Below are 25,609 nucleotides of genomic sequence, written 5' to 3' on the forward strand. Positions count from 1 at the left end.
TAGAAACCACATTGCTCAAGTTCATTGCAAAGCCTTGGCAACATGAGATGATGAATGAGCACAAACCATTTATATCAGTTTTGCACCAAAGATAGAATACAATGTGGAAACAAACAACCTTCCCATTTGTTTAGGTCTAAAACTTTACAGAGGTGTTTATCGTTATCACTGGGGACAATGGTCTAAGTTTTCACAGAAAAAAAATTATTCAAGATAATAATTAAACCAATCATTTCAAACTTAGAGACGCTAAGTTTTCTCTGATCATTTAAAATTAATCCAGTCACCAAGAACAAAAGGGACTCTTAGGAGAGGCAGGAGATGTGGTACTGGAAAAAACAAGCATCAGAGCCAATGCCGCATGTCAAATAACCCAGGCAAAGCTAAACTGACTTTTCAAACAAATGGAGCTCTGTTTACCAACTACCAGGAATGGGGGCTGGTATGTGGCACAACATGTTAAGCTACCACCTGAAGTGTTAGCATCCCATATGGATAGCATTTCAAGTTCTGTCTCCATTTCCAATCCAGCTCCCTTCTAACATGCCTAGGAAAGCAGCAGATAACGGCCCAAGTGCTTGGGCTCTTCTACCCACATAGGGGATTTGGATGGAGTTGCTGTCATGCTGGTGTTGGCTTGGCCTAGTTCTAGCTGTTGAGATCATTTGGAGAACAAGTCAGCAGATGGAAGACCTCCCACTCTCTTCCTCTCTCTCCTTCTGTATGTGTATATGTATGTACATCTCTGCCTTACAAATCAATCAATCAATCTACAGAAAGAATGCATGCATCTGGGAAAATCCCAGAAGTATATGATACAAGTATGTGTGTGTATATATGTGTGTGTGTACATATACATATATATATATATATTTAAATCATGTTACTTTTATGGAAGAAAATGTTTCTACATATCCATAATTAAAACATGGAATAAAATAATCTGTGGGTATCTCCAAGGTAGAAAAAATCACTACTTCATACAGAAATACGATTAAGCAATAAACATACTAGGAAACAAAGCAGAAAAACAAGGCAAGAGATTTTTTAGCCCCTTCTCTTCACGCTCAGTTTCCAGGCACACAGACTCAGTGAAATGGGGGTTTTGTGTAACTTTTGTCATCACCCTAACATCTTGGGTATTGCTTTCCCTTCCCTAGCCCATCATGTGACACATCTTTCAGGTACTTACAAAAAGGTGTACCAGCAACAAACTCTGAACATACTTGTAAGGACAGGCTCTGGACTCAGAAGCCCATTTGACTTGGGCTTCTAAAATATTTGTCCATTATCTCTGCCACTATTCAAAGCATCTCGGAGGATGAAGTAGTTAATACAAATGCACATGGTAACTATGTAGTTATCACAACAAATCCCATATTCTCCATATGTAAGTTATTTGCTTAGCAAGCTTTTAGAACTTTAAAAAAATTATAAATCATGTTGTTTAAGGGAGAAATTAGAGAATGTTAAAATAGCATTACCTACTCACCTAATTTCTAGGGATGCTTGAAAGAGAAGGCAAATGGGTGTCTATATGTAGGACAATTTTGATTTGCATGCCATATCATAGCCTAACTTGATGTTAGGAGGTTTGTCTTCCTAAAAGCTGAAGGAAAGGGCTCTTTCTTACTCATCCTGTTATCCCCACTTGCTCTGGGAGTTGTCTCTGGGAGAAAGTAGATGGTCAGCACACATTCCTGACAAAACTCAAAGACGTTAACTCACAATTAACCAACCAAGTATTAGAAATCAGTGTGCTCTTTTTATAAGCTCAGAAACACTTTGGATAAACACAACGGATAAACGCAGTGAGAGGTGTGTGTGTGTGTGTGTGTGTGTGTGTGTGTGTGTGTGTGTGTCAGATGAAAGGGGTGGGAAGCCAGTCACCATCAGTCCACAAACAGAATATAAGGTTTTAAAACCATAGCATAAATATGAATCAACTCCCAAGTTAACTATAATAGTGGGAGGCAAAACAATAATCAAGTATTTGGAAACTGGAAAAAGGTCTAGTCCTGAACTCTAGCCCCACCACTTATTAGCAAGGCAATCCTGGACAAGTTACTTACATTTTTAAAACATCAGTTTTGTTTCTATAAAAAGGGATAATTGCCTATGTTAAACAAAGTCTTCATAAGATCATTCATATAGAATTTTTAACATAATGCCCATGACTCCTCAAATATGAGATATATTTTATCATTAACAATAGTTCCCATTTATAATCATTTTCAAGGATCATAATTCTTCTTGCCATAGTCCATAAACCAGTTGTAAAAACAAACAAAGAAGAGATCCATGAAAAATATATTTTCCATGTTCCTTGAAGGCAAGACTAGGTTCTGGCCAATGTGATGGAAAGCACCACACTTCTGAGAAGCCTAATGGGGAACAGGTTGCTCCCTCCTTCTGTTTTGCTGCCTGCAGTATAGATGTTACTAGCTGGAGCTCTAGCAGTAAATGCAGCAATGGAAATGAAGGATGACTGAACAAAAATTCAGAAGGAGCCAAGGACTCTGGAAACTGGAAGAACCACCCAACAAGCTCTTACGCACCCACTGTTGAACTTTATGTGAGAGAACACAATTGTGTGTTTTAGATTCTGTATGATATTCCTTCACAGTCAGGCTAAATTAAATCCTAACAGTGAAGCCTCTACAAGACCGAGGAAACACAACCATTCTAAAATTAAAGCAAGAAACCACTCTGAGTAAGAATCTCCATTATATGACAATGGTATCTCATTATTTTTCACCTTTAATACACTGAGTAACAGTTCTAAGCTAAGAGACACGTACAGTAGGAACTAATCAAACTGGCATGACAGGAATTATATCATGCTCAGGAAAAATTGGGCATTCTTCTGCCTGACTTGAAGGTGCAAAGAACAAGACCTCTTCCCATCCCTAAATCTGGTTGCTCATCTCTCTTTCCACTCTGTTTTCTTCTTGCCATCTTTTCTTCATGTTCTTCCACACCTCTCATGCCTCATACAGACATAGCACTTGAGTTTCAAAAAAAAAATTAAGCATGTCTTGAATGAGGCTGACATCAATAGCACTCACATGGCTTGACCTCACCCTTTTTCAGCACTGAAAAGGCTGCTACTGATCCCAGACAGCACACCCCACATTGTCTGTTGGAAGGATGACCCTGCATTGGAGTAGGTGTTTGCATCCTGCAGGAGCTCTGTTTCAGAGTCAAATGGAATGTGGATATTGTGTACATAGGTTTGTCAAGTTCCAGGCACTTGGGGAGAAAGTGCTCCATGAAGACCTCTAACCTTACCACACAGCTAAGAGAACAGAGCACTGAAAGCAATTCCTCTGGCCAGAATTTTGGCTCTGCGGTGAAGCCATTGTTTGACCTTGCATATTTCTGCAGTGCTCTGCTTTATCCATGTAGAGGGGATTACTCAGGTCACAGCGGCATTGTTCAAAAAACCCTCTATTTTACAACAAAGACGAAAGTGAAGAAAAATCACAGTGCACATTCTCAGCTTGCCATTTCTACTGGTGACACACAAATCAATTATGTCAGGAAAGTGGTTCACTCTCCCACAGGAAATGCTAACTAGTCCAGGCCAGTAATGAAGCTGACCTAAAACTTCTTTAAAAGGTTTATTATAAAAAGAATAGATCTCATAGATATAATTCTAAGAAAATAACCACTTTGCCCTTCCATACTCCCTCCCTGAATCCCCCTCCTTCATTTTGCCCCTAAATCTGTACAATAGCATTTATTCAATTTACTTATAATTATAGGCATAACACACCAGTAACCATAATGTTCAACAAATAAAAAGTAGAAAAGATCTTTAATACGGGTCACTTGAATGTCAAATTTTTAACATTTTGCAATTATTTATGCAAATATCTAGCATGTATTAGCTGGGTAGAGTATTTTGAGAATGTATATCACATTAAAAAAGCACTTGGATAAAAATAGATTTTTGTCACATGAGCCACCAGCAAAGTAAATTTTAAACAACATCAATTCCCTCCTATTAAGTCTCGTTAAAGAAAGTCATTTGAGCCCTTTCATGTGCTGAGTCCGCTGAGGCCAACAATGAAGAACTGACAGGAATGCAAGTACACAAACTCAAATGTTATTTTCGAAACTTCTACCCTTTCATGGCTTCAGGGCATAGCTATTGTCAGGAAATACAGGCTGATTGGAGCCAAGTGGTATTTTAGTGAGGCCAAAAAAAATACAAGGCTCTCCTTGCACAATTCTTTGCTTCTTTGTTTTTTTAAGAAAAGAAAAAGTCATCAGTATTTGTGAAGAAATACCAACCCAAGGTTCAACAAATTGAAGCTGAAGACGTTTCAAATTGTTTCCAGTTCACATTTTGCCAAACCAGGAATACATACTAAAAGCCATGTAAACAAAACAAGGGAAAATGCTTGTAGCTATGCTACGGAGAGAAACAGAGCCAGCCTCCTACCTTTATCTAAAGAGCTATGGAAATAAGAGAAGAACAATCGGAGCCAGGTCAGAAGTGCTGCATTTTGGATTTGTTCCAAATTCTGTTGTTCACTATGCATTCTGAAATTTCCAAGAAAGTGATATATAATCTACTTAAATTTTTATAAAGATTATACTTCTTATTCTCTCACCTTCAAAACACAAATCTCATCTTAACTCCTATCCCTCACCACAGCATCTCTCTGCTTGCAAAAAATAAACAAGCTATTATTTTCTCTGTATTAAATCTACGACTTTCTCACCATGGTGGAGATGAAAAGGAGTGAAAGACGATTAGTTTAAGTAAAAAGTAATCATGTTAATTGGCACTTTTGAAGGAAGCAGTAGTCTCACATATTTCATGACATTTGTAGCAGCTACAAAAATAGGTGAAAGATGACTTTGTTCAATGTCGGTGACCCTAGCTCTAACAATATTCAGAGAGATTCATGATACTTGACATAGTGTTCTGCAGAAAGACCCTCTGTGTCCACAGTTCCTACATCTAACCAACCAACTGTAGGTAGAAAATGTTAAAAAGCGGGCAGGCATCTGGCACAGGGGTTGGGATGCTGCTTGAGACACGAGCATCTCCTATTAGCATGCCTGGGTTCAAGTCCTGGCTCTGCTCCAGCTTCTGAACAGCGTGCAACCTGAGAAGCAGCAGGGAAGGGCTCAAGTGCTTGGGTCCCTGCTACACACGTGGGAGACCCAGATGGAGTGCCTGGCTCCTGGCTTTGGCCCGGCACAGCCCTGGACATTGGGACCATTTGTGAGTGGATGAACTGATGGAAGATAACTGTGTGTGTGTGTGTGTGTGTGTGTGTGTGTGTGTGTGTGTGTGTCCCTGTCTATCTTGATTAAAAAGAAATTTTTAAAAAGCAAAAGGATTATAAGCTATATGCAAACACCAGCATATTACTGTGGAAGACAGAAAGAAATTGACTACCTAGTTAACACATTATCATTGCACTTAAAAAATATCCACCCAAAACCTCCCTCCCACTCCAGTCTAATTTTCCCTATATTATTACAATAATATAGCTCTTCATAAACAGTCATAAGTCCATCATTGCAGGCATGGACAATGTCATAGAGTCCAGCATCCTACTGTCAAGATATAGCTAACATTTTCCTTGAGAGTCCATCATCATTGATCTGGAAGTAGAGACACATACTGCATTGTATCCTCACATCTGGATATGATAGTCTCCACTACTCAGTTACTACACATCCCCTTAAATGAAAAGCACGAAACAAAGTAAACAACAGGAAGAAAAATAGAAATTTACAACACTATGGAGTTAAATAACATGCTACCAAATGATTAATGTGTCGCTGAAGAAATGAAAAACAAAATAAAGAACCTTCCTGAAGAAAACAATGGTATTGTATTACCCATAATTCAGTGAAGATTTAATATGAGAAACAAATGTTTTAAAGAAGTAAAAATAAAAACAAAAACATCAAAATCCATGAGATATAGTTTCTGCTGATCTTTGTTGCACATAAGGAAAAGATCCTTATGTATGCTCATGAAAAAATCAATTGACCGATAGAGGAATGCCAAGCAGGAAACTCTACAGGACAAAAATAACGGAGTGACATATTCCAGATTCTATAAGCAAAAAATTGTCAGCCCAGAATAACACACTCAGCAAAGTTTTCCTTCATATTTGAAAAGGAAATAAAATCCCTCCACAGCAAAGAAAAGCTCAGAGAAAATGCCTCTTCCAGACCTCCAAGCAAAATAACAAAAGACTAAATCAAACAATAAACAACCCATTGCTAAAATGACAGGACCAAGTTGCCACCTATTTATATTAACCCTGAACGTAAAGCACTTAAACCCATTAATCAAATGTCATAGATTAATAGACTGGATTTAAAAACAAAACCCATCTATCTGTAGCCTCTAGCTCCTTCAAATGTATGGACAGCTCATTTACTTGGTGCTTTCCTAATTTAACAGAAGCATTGATTGAGATGAACTTTCCTCTTAATACTGCTTTGATTGTGTCCCATAAGTTTGAAATATTGTTTTGACGCCTTCATTTGTTTCAAGCAATTTTTGAATTTCCCTTTTGATTTCCTCTATAACCCACTGTTCATTTAGTAGTGTATTAATCGGTCTCCAGGTCTTTACATGTCTTCTGGTGGTATTTGGACGTATTAGTCTCCTGTAGCTGACCTCAAGTCTCCATTCATCCAGATTTTTCCCTTCAGTTTGCTGGGGTAGTTGTCTAGTTTGCTCTGTTCTCCTTCCTCTGCTATGGTACCAAATGGGCTGCCACTTGCATTAGGGTCTGCCTCCACTGCTCTGCCTTTTTCACTCACAAACAGGTCCAAAGACCAGGTCCAGGAAAGCAGAGCCCGCCAGGTCCCCCACCCCCAGGATCACAAAACCAGCACCCACCTCACAGGTGGCCACAGTGACCCTGACGAGGTGTTTCACATTTCATTTTTAAAAACATGACACTTATGCTATGTTACTTACAATGTCTGACATTTCCTAGAGTTTCAATTTAGTTCCAAAAGGAGTAATTTTGGAAAACCACTGAATATTATTTAAGAGTACAGAGGAAAGAGGAAAGAAAACACAAAATTCTATATTTAAAATCTGAGAAGGAAATTAAAAACACAAGTAGTCCCTTAAAAAGCAGAACAAATTAGCCCTTTTTACAAATTTGGGAAATAAAAGGTTTCATATGTTTCTCTCCTTAGCTATGCTATTCTGCAGCATTACTCCTGTTAATCCTGAATCCTCCATGATGCAACTTTCACTGATTTCATTCGATTAGTAAGAAGCTCCTGAAATTCACCCACAATTTCTTCATAGGAGCCAGTCTCTTCCAGTACTTTCCCTTTCTACACTTTCACTTAGGTATTATGCTTTCCTAGTTCTAGTTTTTCTCCTCTACAATCTCTTTTTTTCTCAAATCTCACCCATCACAGAAGGCTTAGTTAAAATATTAAGTTTGCGATGAAAAATATCCAGGTCTCACATTGCAGGAAGAAGTCATTGTGCCCGGAACCTGTGTAACCTATTGCAGTGCTGTGACACACATCCCTTCACAACCCACAGCAGAAGCACTAGGGTTCAGCGACAATGTCTGTGGGGAGGAGTGCTTGGTGGCCTCATGCAGGCAGCGTATGAGTCCACACAAATATGTGGATCTGATTGCAAGTCCAGATCCAAATTGTCTTTCAAGGATGTTTTTAAAACTTACTTTCATGTAGCAGTGATGAAGAATTCAATCTCCAGAATAGGAGGATCACTGCTGCAACTGCAGTACAAGCCTAGCCAAGACATCACAGTCACCACATGCAGGGTAGAGGGAGAGAGAACATTCTGGATTGAGGCCAAGGCAAACATCCTGCAGTGCCCAGGAACAACATGCAAAACAAAGACAAGAGTGATGAAAACCAAACCCTTCTGTGAGGAAGTCAGTTGGAGCCCCAGTTAAGTGAGACCAGTAGTTCCCGGTGAGGAAGAATGGGACACTGACATTAATCCTACTGAATATTCTTTCCATGAGAGAGGATTCATCCATGAACCATTTTTCTCCTTTATCTTTTTCATGACAAAACACTTTAGTGACTTCTATATGGATTGCTACTATGACGTAGCTAGTCAATATTTTCATCAGGGTAGCAATCAGGGCAACCGCAGTCTTCCCACTCTTCCCACTGTGTTGTGGGATCCACTCTGCTTTGCTGCATTTTGATAGCACCTCTCCTTGCTATCCTCAAACTACAAATGCCCATAGGTTTACAGGTGTATGGCTTTTACTTTCTACTACATAAGAAAGATAACAAGTTAATTACTGAATGAGTTGTGATAATAAAAGTTATGGTTTTCTTTCATTTTTAATCTCCCTATAATTTGATAACAAATACTGCTCCAGTTTTCAAGGGTGAGGCAACCCTCCCAATGTCCAAAGAGCTGGACATGATATGTTACTAACCCTCATTCTAAAGAAAGCCGAAGCTCAAGGAGGTCATAGCAGTAGTAACTGATCTGGGAATCCTGACCATAATTCAGCATGATTTTCTCAAATTCATCAAAATAACAACGCCAAAAACAAAACGAAACAAAATTCCAAGGTTAACTAGCATATAGTTTTCCCTATTAAAGTCAATTTTTCTTTTGTGAATGTTATCCCCATGAGCATATACTAATGATTAAACCCAGCCAAAAAGCATTTTAAAAGTCAAGTTTCCATGCTAATGATACTTATTGCCTGTATAAATAATAAAGCATATTTACCAACATTGTTAGCTAGAAGCCAAATTATACTTGATCTTCACATTCCTGTGTGTGGAGAAGGGATATAAAAAAAAACTTTTATAAGAAGCAAGCAGAATTTTTCTTTTTTATATTGGTATATTTTCTTTGCTTACTTCAACATGAAGTCAGCTGCAATGTGTACTGAATGGTGCCTGAAAATCCCAGGTCTTTGAACAAACAGATGTGCCCTGATGTTGATCACCAAGTCTCAGAAGACTATCATGGGCAAAATGAAACTTGCTTTATTTATCAGTATTATCAACATTAACATTAAAATAATTAAGTAAGCCAAGTAATAGAGCAAAGTACTACTAAAAGGAATACTACTACGGACCTTTCCAAATATAATTAAAAGAAGAAAAGCATGACCTACTTAGGTTAACTATGTGTCCCTCCATCCCCAATTTCATAAGAGAAATCTAATCCCTAATGTGATGGTGTTTGGATGTGGAGTTTTGAAGGGTGATTCAAATCTGCTAATGCTTTGCTCCTGAATTTCCCCAAAGTGAAAACTATGAGAGATAAGCCTCTGTTATTTACAAGCCACACAGTCTGCTTGGTATTTTGTTTTATAGAACCCCCAACAAAGCAAATTACATATATGATGTTAAACCAAGTTTAAAAACATATTGCTTACCCTTTGAGACCAAAAACCAGAAAACTTTAGCATTTAGAGCTAAAAAGGGAATCTTGACCTAATTCAACTTACTTATTTTCACCAGCTTTACTGACACACGTAAATCAGATACATATAATTCACTTGCTTGAAGCGCATGTTCTGTTGTTTCTCAATACAGGCACAAGCCATTGCCACAATCTAATGTTAGAACACTTTTATCCAACCAGAAGGAAATCCCACATGCATTAACAATCAGTTCCTCTCCTATTCCAATCCCAGGTAAACAGTAATCTACCTTATGCCATTATATATTTGTCTACTCTGGACATGCAACATAAACCGAATGATGTCATATGATGTTTTGCGACTAGTTCCTCTCAGCAAACGTTTTCAGTGTTCATTTGCATTGTATTATGTATCATTGTTTTATATTAGTCCATTGCAGCAATATATCATGCTTTATTTTTCCATCAAATCATACTTGGGTGGTGTCTCTGGTCTCTCGTGAATAAAATGGCTGCTATGAGTGCGCTTATAATGTTATGGTATGGAGGTATGCTTCGTTTTTCGTGGGTGTATAATTAGGAGTAAAACTGGTTTATCCTGTGTCATATTTAATCTTTTGAGGCACTCCCAAATTGTTTCCATAGTTGCTACCCCATTTTATATTTCCACCGGTAAAATCTGAGCGCTTTAATTTCTATAAATTCTGGCCAACAGTTGGTAGTTTTCATTTTCTATTCAAGTACAGGCAGTAATGGAAGTGGGAAACAGTAGCTCACTGTAGTTTTGATTTATGTTTCTTAAAAAACCAATGGTACTTAACAGAAAAGAATGACATTTTTTAAAATGGCGCTGAAATAATTGGACATTCATATAAAAAAAATGAAACTGGTTCCGACATTATACCACATAAGAAATTAACTCAAATTTGTTTATGGACATAAGCGGATCAATGAGATAAAACTACTTAATACTTTAGAAAAATATGGAACTACATCTCTAGCCTTGAGCTACATAATATTTTCTTGGTATAATACTGAAAATAAAGATGAAAAGATAATAGAGGGTCCGGCGCGGTGGCGCAGTGGTTAAGGTCCTCGCCTTGCACACCCGGGATCCCATATGGGCGCCGGTTCTATCCCAGCAGCCCCGCTTCCCTTCCAGCTCCCTGCTTGTGGCCCGGGAAAGCAGTCGAGGACGGCCCAAAGCTTTGGGACCCTGCACCTGCGTGGGAGACCCGGAAGAGGCTCCTGGCTTCGGATTGGCATAGCATTGGCCATTGCGCTCACTTGGGGAGTGAATCATTGGACGGAAGATCTTCCTCTCTGTCTCTCCTCTCTGTATATCCACCTTTCCAATAAAAAAATAATTAAAATAAATCTTTAAAAAAGAAAAAGAAAAGATAATAGATAAGTTGGAGTATATAGATTTAAAAAAAAAACTTTGGTGGGTCTGGCACGGTGGCCTAGCAGCTAAAATCCTCCCCTTGAACCCACCAGGATCCCATAAGGATACTAGTTCTAATCCCAACAGCCCCACTTCCCATCCAGCTCCCTGCTTGTGGCCTGGGAAAGCAGTCAAGCATGGCCCTGCACTCATGTGGGAGACCTGGTAGAGGATTATTAAAAAGATTTTCAGGGCCAAAGTTGTATCACAGCAAGTTAAACTACCATCTGTCATGCCAGTATCTCTTGTGGGCCAGGTCTTTATTGATTGGTCTGTCACTTGCCTTTTTCTGGAGAATGGCAGATCAATGATGTAGCTGGATTATCTGGTTTCTGTAGGAGTTCACCAAGGATTTGTTACACAAATGACTAAGAACTATTCAATCCTTAAGATACCATATAATGTTAATCTTTCCTACTGCCCAAGCCACATGGACCAATGTTTCTTTGTGTGTGTTTTGTTTTTTATTTGTCTGTTTAGCTAATGAAACAAAGCAGGTTACTTACCACCTAGAGAACACCATGCCGTGCATTGGAGCATAGCCTCTTGAACAGACTGGGCCACAGCTTGGCTCAGCCCCTGCCTATTTGTGTCACTAGCTCATTCTGGACCTGGCACTCCATATCTATAAATGGTATTTACAGTGCTGCCTTATCAAGTTGCACAGAGAATCTTCTACTTACAGTTTAAACTAGTCATTTCATATAGGAGGTGATGAAATGTATAGTAGGGATGAAATAAGACAAAATCCTAGGGGAGAAAAACCTTCTTGCAAATACTAACTTTCTCCTTCCGATTGACTCATACAGCAACTTTTTGATTATCATCAGGTTTTCCGGCTCATCTGTCTCCAAAGGAGGTACAGATGTGGTTATTCTGGCCTGTGTGGCCCAGTTACCTAATGCTCATCAAAGATTAATCAGCAAATCTTGCTTGATGTGTTGCAACAACATTATTGAGCCCCAAATCCCAATGGTGTAATTGCTTGTGTAGTGATGCCCAGCCATGCTTTTCAAACAATGTTTCAACTTTCCATTCAAGTATATATACTACAAGCCATATGAGGAAAAGAAAAAGTGTTATTGCCAAAATAACTTTTCTATACTCAGCAGAAAATATACTCAAAGAGATGACAGACACAAGAACATTTGGGGAAAAGCATGTGTCTCACAACCTTTCACTCCACACACTGCTTCAGAGTGGTTGTGTAATGGCTTGCCTAAACAAACAACCTGCTTATCCAGACATCCCCAGGACCAGGAGAGAAACAAGTGCCAAAACCACAGTCAGCCATTCTCAGTAATCACTCATCAAGCAGCTCTTGGTGGCAATTCCTGTGTTACCTTGCCCTGATGATCATGTTTCATTTCCCAGCCCCTTGGCAGCTCCAGCTGTTTGTTCGCAAACATGTTGAGGAATCCGACAAGGTCCCGGTTATGCTGGTAGCGTTCAAAGTGGTGGGTGTCCCGCCGGACTTTGGTGATCATGTGCTTCAAACACGTGTTGTTTGTAAACATGCGGTAGGCACTCTGGAGAAAAGGATCAAAAAGCCAACATTAACCTGCTGGTGACACAGACATTATGAATACCACAGGGGTCATAGCTACCCTTTCAGTAGGATTACTTACATAAGATGCATCTAGAGGCTTCAACATAATTCTACACTCACAAATGGAAACAGCAGACAAAGCATCTTGAACAAATAAAGTGCAAACACTATAAAAACTAAGGCTGGTCTTTACCATGATGTCTAGTTTTCCAAAGATCAAAAATGCTGTGGTGTGTCATGCTACTTGGGACATTAGGTCCTAGAGTGGGTTTGGGACAGAACACACACAGTCAAAATTAAACCATGTTGAAAATGAATATGCCCCTCATGGTGAACCATGAGAAAACCAGCTCTCCCAGCAGGATTAGACCAGATCACTGACCTCTGGGTAAGCATTGTTGGCATTCAGGGGTCAAGCCGCATGGAAGAATATCACTGACATTTTTAATATTAGCGGGACACACAACGGGACAAGCTGCTATTACTGTCATAGTCAATTGAGATCACTGCAGATTGAAGCTATCATCTCACACCTTCTGCAAGGCATGAGATCAGTGACTGCAATATTTGGCAGAATTACCTGCACTGTGTTATCTCCTCTTTTCCTTCTCCTTTTTTCCACCCTATATGTGTCATAGAATTTATGTGGTTAAAGCTCAATAAAATTGCACCATACCACCTTATGAAAGTAATTATTTGGTCGAAAAATTATAGTCTTCATCTCTTCAAACTCAAGAGAACGCTCCGAGCCATTGCTTATTTGCTGTGGGTTGTCCTAAATTGAGTCAGTCAACAGATGCTCACTGTACAGTGTCATATGCCTATCAGTAGAAAAGGGAATAAAGGCTATTTCCTTATGAGATCCATGAAATTGGCCAGCTATGAATGGTGTATATCAGCATTCAATTCTTCTTAAACAGACCAGAGCAGTTTGGATACCTCCTATCTTTAATATATCTGGGATTTTATCCTGTGTCTGGAGGCCTTCAAGCTTTTCTTCATGAGTTCTGTTATTTATTCTGATCTAAGTTAACCCAAGGCAAACTCAAAAAACCCTAAAGTTCTTGAAAATCATTTCAATGTTAACAGGTATTTTGTTATTTAGAATAAAAAATACATGACTATTAGGATAATCAACATTGTTCCATTTTTTTTTCCAAATTCTCTTCAGATGTTTTATGTCCAATTCAAAATATTTATCTAGCTAGTACAAGTCCCTCTATCATGGCCTTCCCCTTTGGCAAAGCAAACACAACAATTAGAAATGTTTGTTGAAATGCTATTCATTCCCCAGCCAGGTCTCTGGATGATTTCAGGAATTGGGGAATCCTAAAATCCCAATTTGGTATCAGAAGTAAACTGTTGGTAGTTCAAGACACTGAGATTGAAGCATAACCTAAGCTATTTTCACTGATTCATCATCATCATTTAGAGAAAAGAAAGAGAAAGACCACACTGAATCATCCTCTCATCTTAGTTCTTTAATAGCTGAGGATAAAACACATCAGGCTGCCAGTCTAAATGAGACATTTTGAAGGTTGTGAGAGCTATTGTGTAGTTGAACACACAAACTGCTGCCAAAACAGGCAGGCCTGAGCAGGGGCTCTGGCAATTAGAAAGCAGGAGGGAGTAAGAATGTGATACCATGAAAACTGAGAGGGAGACTAATAAAAGAAATTGGAGGTTGTCAGACACAAACTTCAGCTAATGGTTTAGCCTGTGGCTGACCTTGCCTTGGAGTTTTAAATACAGCCAGTGAGGCGTCTGTTTTCTGTATCTGGCTCCATCTTGCTGATACAGTTTCACAGAAGCCACTGCAAGCTGACAGGCCTAACACCACACCAGTTTGCTGGCAATGGCAATGTGCTTTCCTGTCTTACACTCCTATAAGTTTCTTTGGGGACAAATTGTTGTGGGACAGTTTTGTCTGATGAATCATCCGCGCCATTAACTGTTGTGGTACAGAGCCCACTGCCAACACACAACCACTGCTCCCTCCCCTTCCATTAAAATAAATAAATAGTCCACAACATGATTCTTTATCTAGAGCACCAGAAATCCCTGTAGGCTTGCTAAAGAAGCACAACTTCATTAGGGTAAGAAGTAATGGCATCTGGGTAGAGGAACCCATCCCAGCCTCGGGCTTGAAACAACTCCCGGGGGTTGGACAGATTTTTAAGCACAGGAATCTTAAGGTTGGTCTAATAATTAATTATGTCCTTTCATCTTCCTCTTCTCTCAGTGAGACATATAATGCAGTGCCCGGTTTGATTGATCTTAGTCAAAAATAGCTACCAAAGCAAATGAGCTGCAAGAAAGATCTCTCTCATTAGTAACTGGCAAACAACCATAAGAACCATTGCTTTGCTAGTTTGAATAACATTCATATGGTTACCAGGGTCTGTACACAATGCTGAAGGCCAACAGAAGTGTCCCTTGAGACAGCTACATTTCTCTCAAGGAACTACTTTTGACAAGCATACATATATTTATTAAAAAGAGTGTAGCCCGGCGCGGTGGCGCAAGTGGTTAAAGGTCCTCGCATTGCACGCCCGGGATCCCATATGGGCGCCGGTTCTAATCCCGGCAGCCCCGCTTCCCTTCCAGCTCCCTGCCTGTGGCCTGGGAAAGCAGTCGAGGACAGCCCAAAGCTTTGGGACCCTGCACCCGCGTGGGAGACCCGGAAGAGGCTCCTGGCTTCGGATCGGCATAGTATCGGCCCGTTGCGCTCACTTGGGGAGTGAATCATCGGACGGAAGATCTTCCTCTCTGTCTCTCCTCTCTGTATATCCGCCTTTCCAATGAAAAAATAATAAAAATAAATCTTTAAAAAAAAAAAAAAAAAAAAAAAAAGAGTGTATACTTATCCAAATACCAGCTATCTATCAGCATCTACTATAGCATGTACATATGCAATAGATATTCATGAGTAAAGGATATCACGACTGGTAGATTAAAAAGTGAGAATTTAGAAAGTATATATGCTAGGTCACATGAAGCCTCAGTGGGATATACTCAGAGCTTTGTCACTCATAGACAAAAACAAACAGTTTCACCAATATGCTTCAATTTGCTCAATTGTAAAATGGGGTAATAATTGCCCCCATTTTCTAAATTGGCATGAAGATTTAAATTCAATGGAACAAGGGGTGTAAATGTGCTTTGAAGAGGTTAAAAATCACTATAAATATGCGGGGGAATATAGGGCATTACTATTACATAAATCATAGCGACATAAGTTATAGTAATAATAACAGTAGTAAAACTAGCTGCTTTTGTTTTACTTTCATTTTTTGAAGATTTTGGGCCAGCATCCCACTTATATTAACTTAAGAAGGGTCTCATCTTTCATTAATTATGTGCTAAGTCCTGGGTTAAAACCTAAGGACAAAGAGATGAGCGAATTCTGACCACTGCAAAGGAGGCAAAGGAAAATTACAGGTGGAGTCAGACGGAAGAGGATTGCTGCAGGCAGAGATGGGAAAACAAAGCCCACGATGACAATGCAAACACTGAAACACAGAAGGCTGTAGAGCCAAGGGTGCAAAGGACCCAAGGTGTCACAAAATATCAACCAGATGGGATCAGACAGAAAATATTTGTCCTTCATTGAAGTTCACATGGACAACGATAAGGAGAAGAGGCATCTGTGGGGCCAGTGTGCTGGTACAGCACCCTAATCTCTGGCTGTGGTGCTGGCATCCCATACAGGCACTGCTTCAAGTCCTGGCTGCTCTTCTGATCCAGCTCCTTCCTGCCAGTGGCTTGGGAAAGCAGGGGAGGGTGGCCCAAGGCCTTGGGCCCCTGCACCCATGAAGGAGACCCAGAAGAAGATCCTGGCTTCCGGCTTTAGGACCTGCCTATCTCTGGCTGTTATGGCCATTTAGAGAGTAAGCCAGCAGATGGTTCCGTTTCTCTTCCTCTCTCTATATCTCTGCTTTTCAACTTAAAATAAATAAATCCTGAAAAACACAGACACAGAGACGAGGCATCTACTTTCTTCCTGTGGGGTTTCATGTTCTAGTTAGGTGTAGATGTTTCTGTGCTTGCTTCTTTAAGGAAAAAAGGTAACATAAATGCATCTCTGTATACTTCTCTCTTTTACCTAAAAAGAAAGTAGATTGGGAAGGAGGAAATAGTGCCTATTTCAAAATATAGTATCATGAAAGAAATGAAACAAGTGATTTCACCTGGAAAGATCTTGCATGTGGATTCAAAGCAGATAAGGTGGGCGGCAGTTGCTAACAGCAGAAGAGGTCCTTTAAAATGACCTGTACCAGACACGCACGGCTTGGCTTTCCTTTGATGTGATTTGATACTCCACTTTAACTATGTCTTCTTTTCTGCAAAACTCCCTGTCCTAGGCTCACTTTTGCTGTTTCTTGACTTAAGGGAATAAACACAGAATAGCTGAGTAAATGATCAACTGGATTTCTCGAGTGGAATTTTGCTAAAACTCCTGAGCACTTAAGTGTGTTTTGTTTGGTTAAAGTGTACGAGCATTTAGAAGTGAAAAATACCGAGAGAAGTTGAGAGGAATTATTACTGTTTAGTAGCAGAACAAAAAATGCTATATAAATACTCAGTTGTGATCAACTAACTGCAATCCAAGTAACAATCCTTTTCTGTAAGCTTTTTGTTTCATGCTATAACATGAAACAAAAACATGTAACAGGTGACTCAGTTTTAATTTGAACTAATTCTATTCTTTTCAATAACACAACATATTGCCAATAAATCGAATCTAGCTTCCATATTTCAGAAAGCCTTCATCTTACATAGGCATTAGGAACTTGGAGTTGGAAACAGCATTCTTATATCTATAGGAACTACTTATTTTCACATAGGAGAAGGTTTGGACACTCGCATACAAAATTAATTGCAACAAAATTTATTATAAACAAAGTTAAGTGACATGATTTGCTTACAATATTTACTAGAATACGGAAACATTCCTGTTTTATATAATATGCGTTCATAATATTTTTAATTATAAAGATTTTACACAGTCTTCATTGAACTAAAGAGTAACTGGATAGAAATATAAACTTACTAACAAAGCTAACTATAAACTATCAATTCCCTGGTTTGCAATAACAACAGTTCTTCATATGTAAAACTAGACTTAAAGACTTTGGAGTAATTCTTTTCTTCAATAGAAATTAACAAGGTGAGATAATAAAGTGAATGTATTTCTGGAGCTCATTAAAAACCAGAATAATAATTACTGGAGATACAGGTGGGGAAAATTATTCAGGTCCTAATTTATAATTCTATATAAGATGTATTTATGCATGTATCAATCAGGTATACCGACTATAAAGGTTAAGTACTAAAGTTAGAGTTAACAGGAGAATCATCGGACGGAGGATCTTCCTCTCTGTCTCTCCTCTCTGTATATCCACCTTTACAATAAAAAAATAATAAAAATAAATCTTTAAGAGAAATCCTTTATGAAGATGATTTTGGAAAAAAATATGATCATAACCAGCAGAGGGCAGTAAACTCTATCTGAAAGCAACCACAGTGCATATACATATATCCCAGGGTGCAGGAACCCTGAAAATTTTGTTTCTTCAATTTTCCTTTAAAATGATAGCTGTAACTTTATTCTTTTCAACAGCTATTATGTAAACTATGTTGACATGATACTTATTTCCATGAGTATTTTAAAATGCAAATTGATGTCTTCATATCAATTAAAAAGGAATTAGGACAGGTGTTCAATTAAAATGCCACTTTTAGGCATTGAACATTTTCATTCAGAACAAGAAATCTATTAAGCAGTTACAGTCATAAAAAATTCAAGAAAGGAAACTAAACAAAAAGAATACATGAAAAAAGAGATCAAATGAAGTGTTTTGTTTGTTTCTGCTAATTTAGGAAAAAGAAAAAACTATAGAAATGTCCACAAAAAAAAACTGTCTGACATATCTCCACTCATTCATACCTTAAGACCTTTAGTAAGAAAGGCACAGGTACTTTATTTTCTGTCATATATATATTTGTGAAATATATATATGTACATATATATATATTTCAGAGAAATAAGTCTTTCTAGACAGAGCTTACACAGTATAGAATTGCAGAGATGCACAGTAAGGATCATTGCTTTGGAAAGTAACAAACACATGCAGTACAAGCAGAAAAAGAAAAAAATTAAAATGCTTCAGAAAGCATATTTCAATCAAATTGGGCTGCTGGCAAAAGAAATTTTAAAATCATGCCCAAGTAAAGGGGAAAACAACAATGACATGAGGAGAAAAAAATAAACAAGAAAAATGAGTAAATGGCTTCACAGTATTTCCAGACAGTTGAAAGACTTAGTTGTCAAAAGACCACATGAGTTATGGTTATGACAAAGATAGTAAAGCTGTTTAACACCTCGGTACACTAGGAAATCCCAAGTTACAAGATCCTCTAATTGCATCAGAATTATGTCAGAGGCTTGAAAGAAAACATAGATCCTGAGACCCACTCTAGACTAATAAATCAGAATCTTACAGGGACAAATATCATCCTCTTATCTTTAAATCTACCCAATTTCAAAACCACCGCCTTATATCACAACCGAATGACTGGTTATACAGCCTAATACTGCACTGAAGAGGAATTAGTACCTAACAAGGCAGCCTAAATAGAGAAGCCAGTCTTGTAGGTAATGTCCTGAGCAGCTTTCAACCGGTTCATGCTGTGGAAAATGGTAAATACAAAGCAGGGCTTGGTTTATTGCTTTGTGGGTAGTCTAGACCTTGCTGTATGTTTAGACAGTTTTGTTGGAACACAACCTGGTCTACTTTTTTTACATACTGTCCTTGGTCAAAAGTTCTAAAATACCCAATTCTCTGGGCCCTTCAAAGAACTTCCTCTCCTTCCAGGTGCCTCACTTCAGAGGAACCATTCACTTCAGTGATGTGCCTTCTAGAACCTGGTAGTACTGAACTCACAACTCTGCCCATGGCATTACAGCATGGTGTCAAGTCTGGCATTTCAGGGACTTGCGTTGTTATCACCTTTTCTATCCTTGCAACTTAGTGTCTAGTACATAATACAGAATCAACAAACTATTGCTAAGTCTAGACCTCTTGCTTGATAGGTGAGGATAGCTAGCATGTCATCTTGTTTGACCTCTTCCCAAATCTTCCCTGTTACAAGCTAAATCTGCAGCCTACAAGATAATGAGTCAAGGCAGAGAGATGCTCACTTTTACAAAGCAAAGCTAATGAAATAAAATGGAAATAGACTACCATCAATTAACATGTACATACTAATCACCTCTCCGACATGCCTGGAAACAGGGCTATGTTAACTTCACTTTTCTCTACAATCTTTATTTTTCAAGAAGTGTATAAATTATTCTGTTAAATTCAACATTTCCCCTTTCATTCTTTTAACAAAAGCTCCTCGTTCTAAGTGTCTTGTTATTTAGAAGCTGCTGTTTATTATTTACATATTGCTATCACTTATCTTCGGTATTTCTTCTCTACCAAATTTTGCTAACTCTGGGATCCTTTTTCTCTGCTTCCCTGGCTCCTGGTCCAGGCTCAGTATATACCATGATAGATGGATTACATTCAGTTGGACTTCCACAGCCAATGTCTATCTCCTTCTAAATTGTTCCATGTCTAATCAATGCTCTTAGGTAAAAGATTTAGCAAGTCACTCCTTGTGCCCTCAGACACTTGTGGGAAAAATCATCCTGCCATGCTCTGACACTGTGCATCTCCCTAAATTCATGCTGACATTACGGCACCAATGTGATAGCATCAGGAGGAACAGGGCAAGGAGGTGACACAAGAAGTGAATAGGTCACACGGGCTCTGCTTTCATCTCCTAGAATTAGTGCTTTTATCAGAGAGACCTGAGAGAGATTCCCTGATCCTTCCATGCTGTGAGTATGAAGCAACAAGGTGTTACCTGTAACCAACAAGTAGACCCAGATATCAAATATGCCAATACTTTGATCTTGGACTTTCCAGCCTGCAGAACTGTGAAATATAAAGTTCTGTAGCATCTAAGCCTCCCAGTTAAGGTAACTTGGCTATAGAAGCCTGGCAACCTTAAACATGTTAGATGAGATGAATTACAACACATAGAGCTTAACACAGGGTTTGGACACAGCATGTGCTCAGGAAACACTAGCTACATTCTCTCTTAGTGTGACTACATCAATCAGGATCATTTGCCTGTCTCCTCCCATTCTTTTAGTGTGGCTACTCACAGGGTTAGAATGCAGCACGGTGAAGAACTCTGGGCTGATGAGGAACTTCACAGGGGGAGACTGTAACAGTAACGTGAGCCTGGATCTCGAGGTAGAGTGGGGCAGGACATTCTCCCGTCGGAAATCTGGATGGGACAGAGCACAGAGGCTTTCAGCAAGTGCTTCCTGCAAGCTGGAAACATCTACCCACTTCAGTCTCTATACCATCTGCTATTATTGTAAACACCCTAAGCTTTTTTCTTCCATTACTATAAATTCATACATTGAAACCCAATTGTTTTCAATCACACTAAAATAAAATTAAATGTAACAACTTACTATTAACATTATGTATCTTATATTTTTTAAGAAATAATCCAATTTTACTACCTTCCCCCAAAGTTCAAAGGCTAGTTTACAAATCTTTTAAGATTTCCTTCCTTGTTTATTTGAGAGGTAGAATGGCAGGACAGACAGGGAAAGACACACAGAGAGATCTTCCATCTGCTGGTTTGTATCCCCTAATGGCCACAACAGCCAGAGTTGAGCCAGGCTGAAGGCAGGAACCCAGGAATTCCAGATGGGTGCTAGGGGCCCAGTCATTGTGACTGTCTTATGCTGTCTTCCCAGGCTCATACTCAAGAAGCTGGGTTGAAGTTGAGTAGCCAAGACATGATCAAATATGCTGACATGGAATGCCAATGTCAGATTCAGCAGCTTAACCTGCTGTGCCACAACATTAGTCACAGTTTATAGTCTGACTTGTGGTTCTCTCCATATACTAATGAAAACTGAGGATTAGGACAGTTGGTAAATTCCATTTTTGAAAGTCAAATTTTATTCAAGATCAAAATATCTCCATATGCAAAGCCATATTTCTTTGAAATTGTTACTTAAACATTCTACTATTAGGAGATTTTGAAAATACAAACCCAAAGGCTCTTACCTGCGCTGGCTTGGTGAAAGTCTGCTTCCTCCCCTGCCCCATCAATAGTGTTGGTATTTTCCTCAGGCCTCTCGTTAGTCATAGTTCGGCGGATACTCTGATAGCTACAACCACAAGCCTAGAGTTATGGTCCAGCAGCTTTGAAAGGTGGACTCCACTGCTCCCCAGAGCCCACAGCGTTTCACTATCTCAGCCTCCAGCACAAGACTTTATGGGTCATCTATTGGCTAAGTAAATTACATCACACACACTAGATTTCTTCTGTCCATTGTTGGTGGAACATTTTTCAGAGAAAGTAATAATTTTTTTTTAATCTGCAACCCTTAATTAAATAAACTAAATTCTTACAGTGTAAAAGGATGACTTTATGTTCCATAGCAACTATTTCTTGGAAAAAATAAATTTAAGAAGCTAAGGTTCTTAAGGCAGATCCATCTTAAATGAACAGTCTAGAGATTAGAATAGGCGTTTGGTTTCAAATTATAAATAGATATGTACATTGTAATTCATGAGAAAGCAGTGGCTTGGAAACTAAAAGGAGTCACTCATTCTCTCTTTAGTTTCCAAGCAAGTTGTGCATGTATATGATCTTTTTTCTTCCCTAACCAGTTGAAGTCTATGAAAGGACTTCAAAGGGAGCAACACCTAATCTTGATGACAGGACATCCCAAGATGAAAGCAGCAGCTGAGACTTTTACTTCCTACGAGTCCAACCATAAAGCAAATAGGAATAGCAAAAATGCCCCCTCTCACCGCCGGTTGAGCTGCTCCATTTGCTGGATGGAGTTAGATCTCTGCAGCACCTGTGGGGCTGGGGGAGCCGTGGGCCGCTGCCACGTCGTGGTTCTGTTTACGTGATCCACATAGAAGATCCTGCCGTGGCTGTCAATGCGTGCCTCCCAATCTAAACAACAGCAGGGGAGGCATCGAAAGAAGGGTGAGGGGGAGGAGCTGGCACCATTAACGTGGCTCAGTAAACTCAGCACATGCTTTTTCTTTTTACCATGCTGTAATTTGGGGTTAATAACACACACCTCACGACATAATCTAGCACTTCTCCCCAGTTATTAAGCATCTCCTCTGTGTGCAACATCAATCTCTACAAGTCTCTAAAGAATCTGTTCAGTCACCCCACAGTGCTCACCATCACCCAGCATTCTAGAAACACATGTAAACTGTTTTCAAAACACTACAGTTATTCACAGCAAAATTGGCACTGACGCTTATTTTCACCAAAAATGATTTTTCTCTATTTTCTTCTAGCTTACATGGGAATGCAAACATATTTACAAATAATTGGAGTACACTTAGTCCCCAGAAGTGGTCACTGCTATTTCAGTAATCATACAGTATCATCATCTATGCACCTCCATTTGTGCTTTCTCAAAGATGAATACTTTTTTTTTTCAGCCCTACAAAAACTTCTTGTCTCCAAGTTGCAATAAATACAGCACTTTGAAAGATTGTTTAGTTTTATGGTGAAGCAAATGCATTGATTAAGCGTGTTAATCTTTGTAAATAAATGCCTAAGTGCCTGCTCAGTGAAGACAGACATGTCTTTGGAGCCAGATACCCTACTTGTATAATGCTCTAAGAGGCCATAGCCCAATAAAACCCACAGAGTATGGGTTGATCCTTTAGAAGGATTGTGAACCTTGTTATAGATGGCAAAGGTAATTTATACAAAAAGAATGAAAGCACCAGAGTTCTATTTTTAAAATAGAACTCAGCAAAGTACTTTATATGTATATATTTGTGTAAAATTTTTTAAATTAATATATTCTCAGAAGGTCGGTTATTTTAAAAACCTCTATATAATCATCTGATTTGTGACAAGATACTACAGGTCTCATTCTGAAAACTAGTAAAGGCATATGTTTATGCTCGTGACCACCTGTGGCATTTGTTCTAGAAATTAACAAAGCAAGTCTAACATAGGCCTTGAGGTTAGAAAGACCTTTGTGGTAAATCTCAGCCTGCACTAGACAATCATGGAGGGTTGACACTTATAACAGCAGCAGAAACATATCTTACACATTGGATTTTATGAAAAAATGGCAATGGCAAATAGACCAAAGATAAGCACCACATATATTTTTTAAAAAGTAAGTCATGCACATGACAGTATCTTCAAGAAAATTTCCCAAACCCCTTAGAAGCAGTCCACTCTTTTGTTCCTTAGACGCTTTCCCATCTTACAGATTTTGAGAACTCCCAGCTCATTCTTCTCTCCTTACAACCAGAACAATTCAAGCACATATCATTTGTCAAATCAAATGCACATAAAAATAAATGGTCATTCCTTCCCTTAAGAATGTTTCCAGTAGCTCCCAATTCTAAAACCTATAGGCCACTTAGTGCTAAGAAATGAGCTGAGAACAACTAAAGAAAGCAGAAAGCAGAGTAGGTGCTGCCAAGCTCCAAACAAGGTTATTACTAAAATTTTGTTGTAAGTTTTCTGGCAGTTGAGGCAGAAAACACATGCTGCATACTTTCCATTTTCTTACAAAAGACAGCTAAAAAATATATCTTCAAAGATGGAACATTCTCTTGGGACTAACTAAATAAGAATGTGTCGCATAAGATGGGTGTGTAGCAATTTTAGGGTTATATTTTTGGCAATATGAGAAGGTTGAGAGAAGGATCTCAACATATATTTACCACTGTCTTGCATATGGCATGTAATACATGAACAAGTGATTTTAAATGACATTACGCCAAAGAAAGGATGAATCAAAAATTAGTCACCTTGCACAAAGGCCAGGAATAACTTTAACTTATAGTTTAATCAAGGCATCTGAATGGGTCATGGGGTGAATAAGGAAATAAGGACTGCAAATTTGCTATCCAGTAACATGGGATGTTCAGTGAACATCAAGATGATCTCTGTCAAATATTGTCTGACATTATTATTTAAGTTTCCATAACAAGAAATTTTATGCTTCTTATCTCCAATGAACACTTGCACTGACTTGGGGAAAGACTGTGATGCTGTTGGCTTGTTCATGACTGCATATCTGACCTTCCCCTACAGATCAATATCCTTCCATCCCGGCATTAGCAATAGAGGTACCTGCAGAATGACTGACTCTTTGTCATATCTACCACATTACTCTGTAATACACACTTACCCTAACATTTTCTGTCCTTATTTGGATCTGACTCATTCCTGGTTTGAGAAAGCATACAAGAACTCTATTCAAACAACTAAACTCTGTTTAGAGTTTCTTAGACACTAGCAATGCTACAATAAATAATCAGAATCAGACAAGCTTAACATTGCATCTTAGCTTGTCACATTGTGAAACAGCATACATAATATCAGAAGGTATTAAGACTGAGTGCAGCGTATTGGGGGATGAGGTGTTCAGTACACTAAATTGGGAGGCCCTGGCTTGTCACACAATCTTCAGAGGGTCACTTCATCTCTATGGGCAGCCATTTTTAGAAATTAGAGGACAAAAATAAGCTAAATTTCCATTCCTCTTCTAAAATTCTATATAAAGCTGCTCATTTTAGTACATTAAAATCAGGATCAAGCAACATCTTAGCATCATCTTCCACACAATCTAGAATTTCCCAACTGAACTCTAATCATCAAATCTTACAGAGACTGGGCCTTTGGGTTCCTTTGGAGGGTGCTACAAGATCCCATTTGCATCACAAATTTATGACAGTAATGCTTGTAAACCATCAGTGGGAGCAAGGACAGGTGAGGCTCTCTGACCACATGTATCATAATCCGAAGTTTAACAAAAATGCAAATTTCTAGCTACATCCCGAATCTCCAAAGTCGGATTCCCTAAAGGGGGAACTCACTTAGCTACTTCTCTAGTGATTCCTAGACAACCTGACAAATACTGACGAAAATTGCTTAGAAATTAAGAGACCAGCTAGTTTTCTGAACAAGCATATGGAGGAAATGCTAGATTTATCAGAGGTCATTAAGAGTAGATACACAGGAAATGAAACTAAACCTAACTATCCCAAACTGTCATCTGGTAGCAAGTAGACTCTGAGATGCTCTGAGACTAAAATATAAATAAGTACCTTTAAACGGTGGAATATAAGGTGAAGTTGGATTT

The 25,609-nt window shown here is 38.8% G+C and overlaps 1 protein-coding gene across 1 annotated transcript in view; it reads right to left on the reverse strand.

Annotated features, from left to right (window-relative positions):
• The window catches only part of HECW2 (HECT, C2 and WW domain containing E3 ubiquitin protein ligase 2), a 222,534-nt gene that overhangs the window by 78,392 nt on the left and 118,533 nt on the right, over window positions 1-25,609 (reverse strand). Inside the window, exons 10-13 of the mRNA XM_040971908.1 lie at window positions 22,278-22,428; window positions 21,525-21,628; window positions 20,600-20,724; window positions 12,173-12,358 (exon numbers count right to left, since the gene is read on the reverse strand). Coding sequence (XP_040827842.1) covers window positions 12,173-12,358; window positions 20,600-20,724; window positions 21,525-21,628; window positions 22,278-22,428 — 566 coding nt within the window. The remainder of the gene's footprint in view (window positions 1-12,172; window positions 12,359-20,599; window positions 20,725-21,524; window positions 21,629-22,277; window positions 22,429-25,609) is intronic.

The sequence above is a fragment of the Ochotona curzoniae genome, unplaced genomic scaffold, assembly GCF_017591425.1.
Source record: "Ochotona curzoniae isolate NIBS_2020 unplaced genomic scaffold, NIBS_Ocur_1.0 contig_2210, whole genome shotgun sequence".
In the NCBI taxonomy this organism is placed as follows: Eukaryota; Metazoa; Chordata; class Mammalia; order Lagomorpha; family Ochotonidae; genus Ochotona; species Ochotona curzoniae.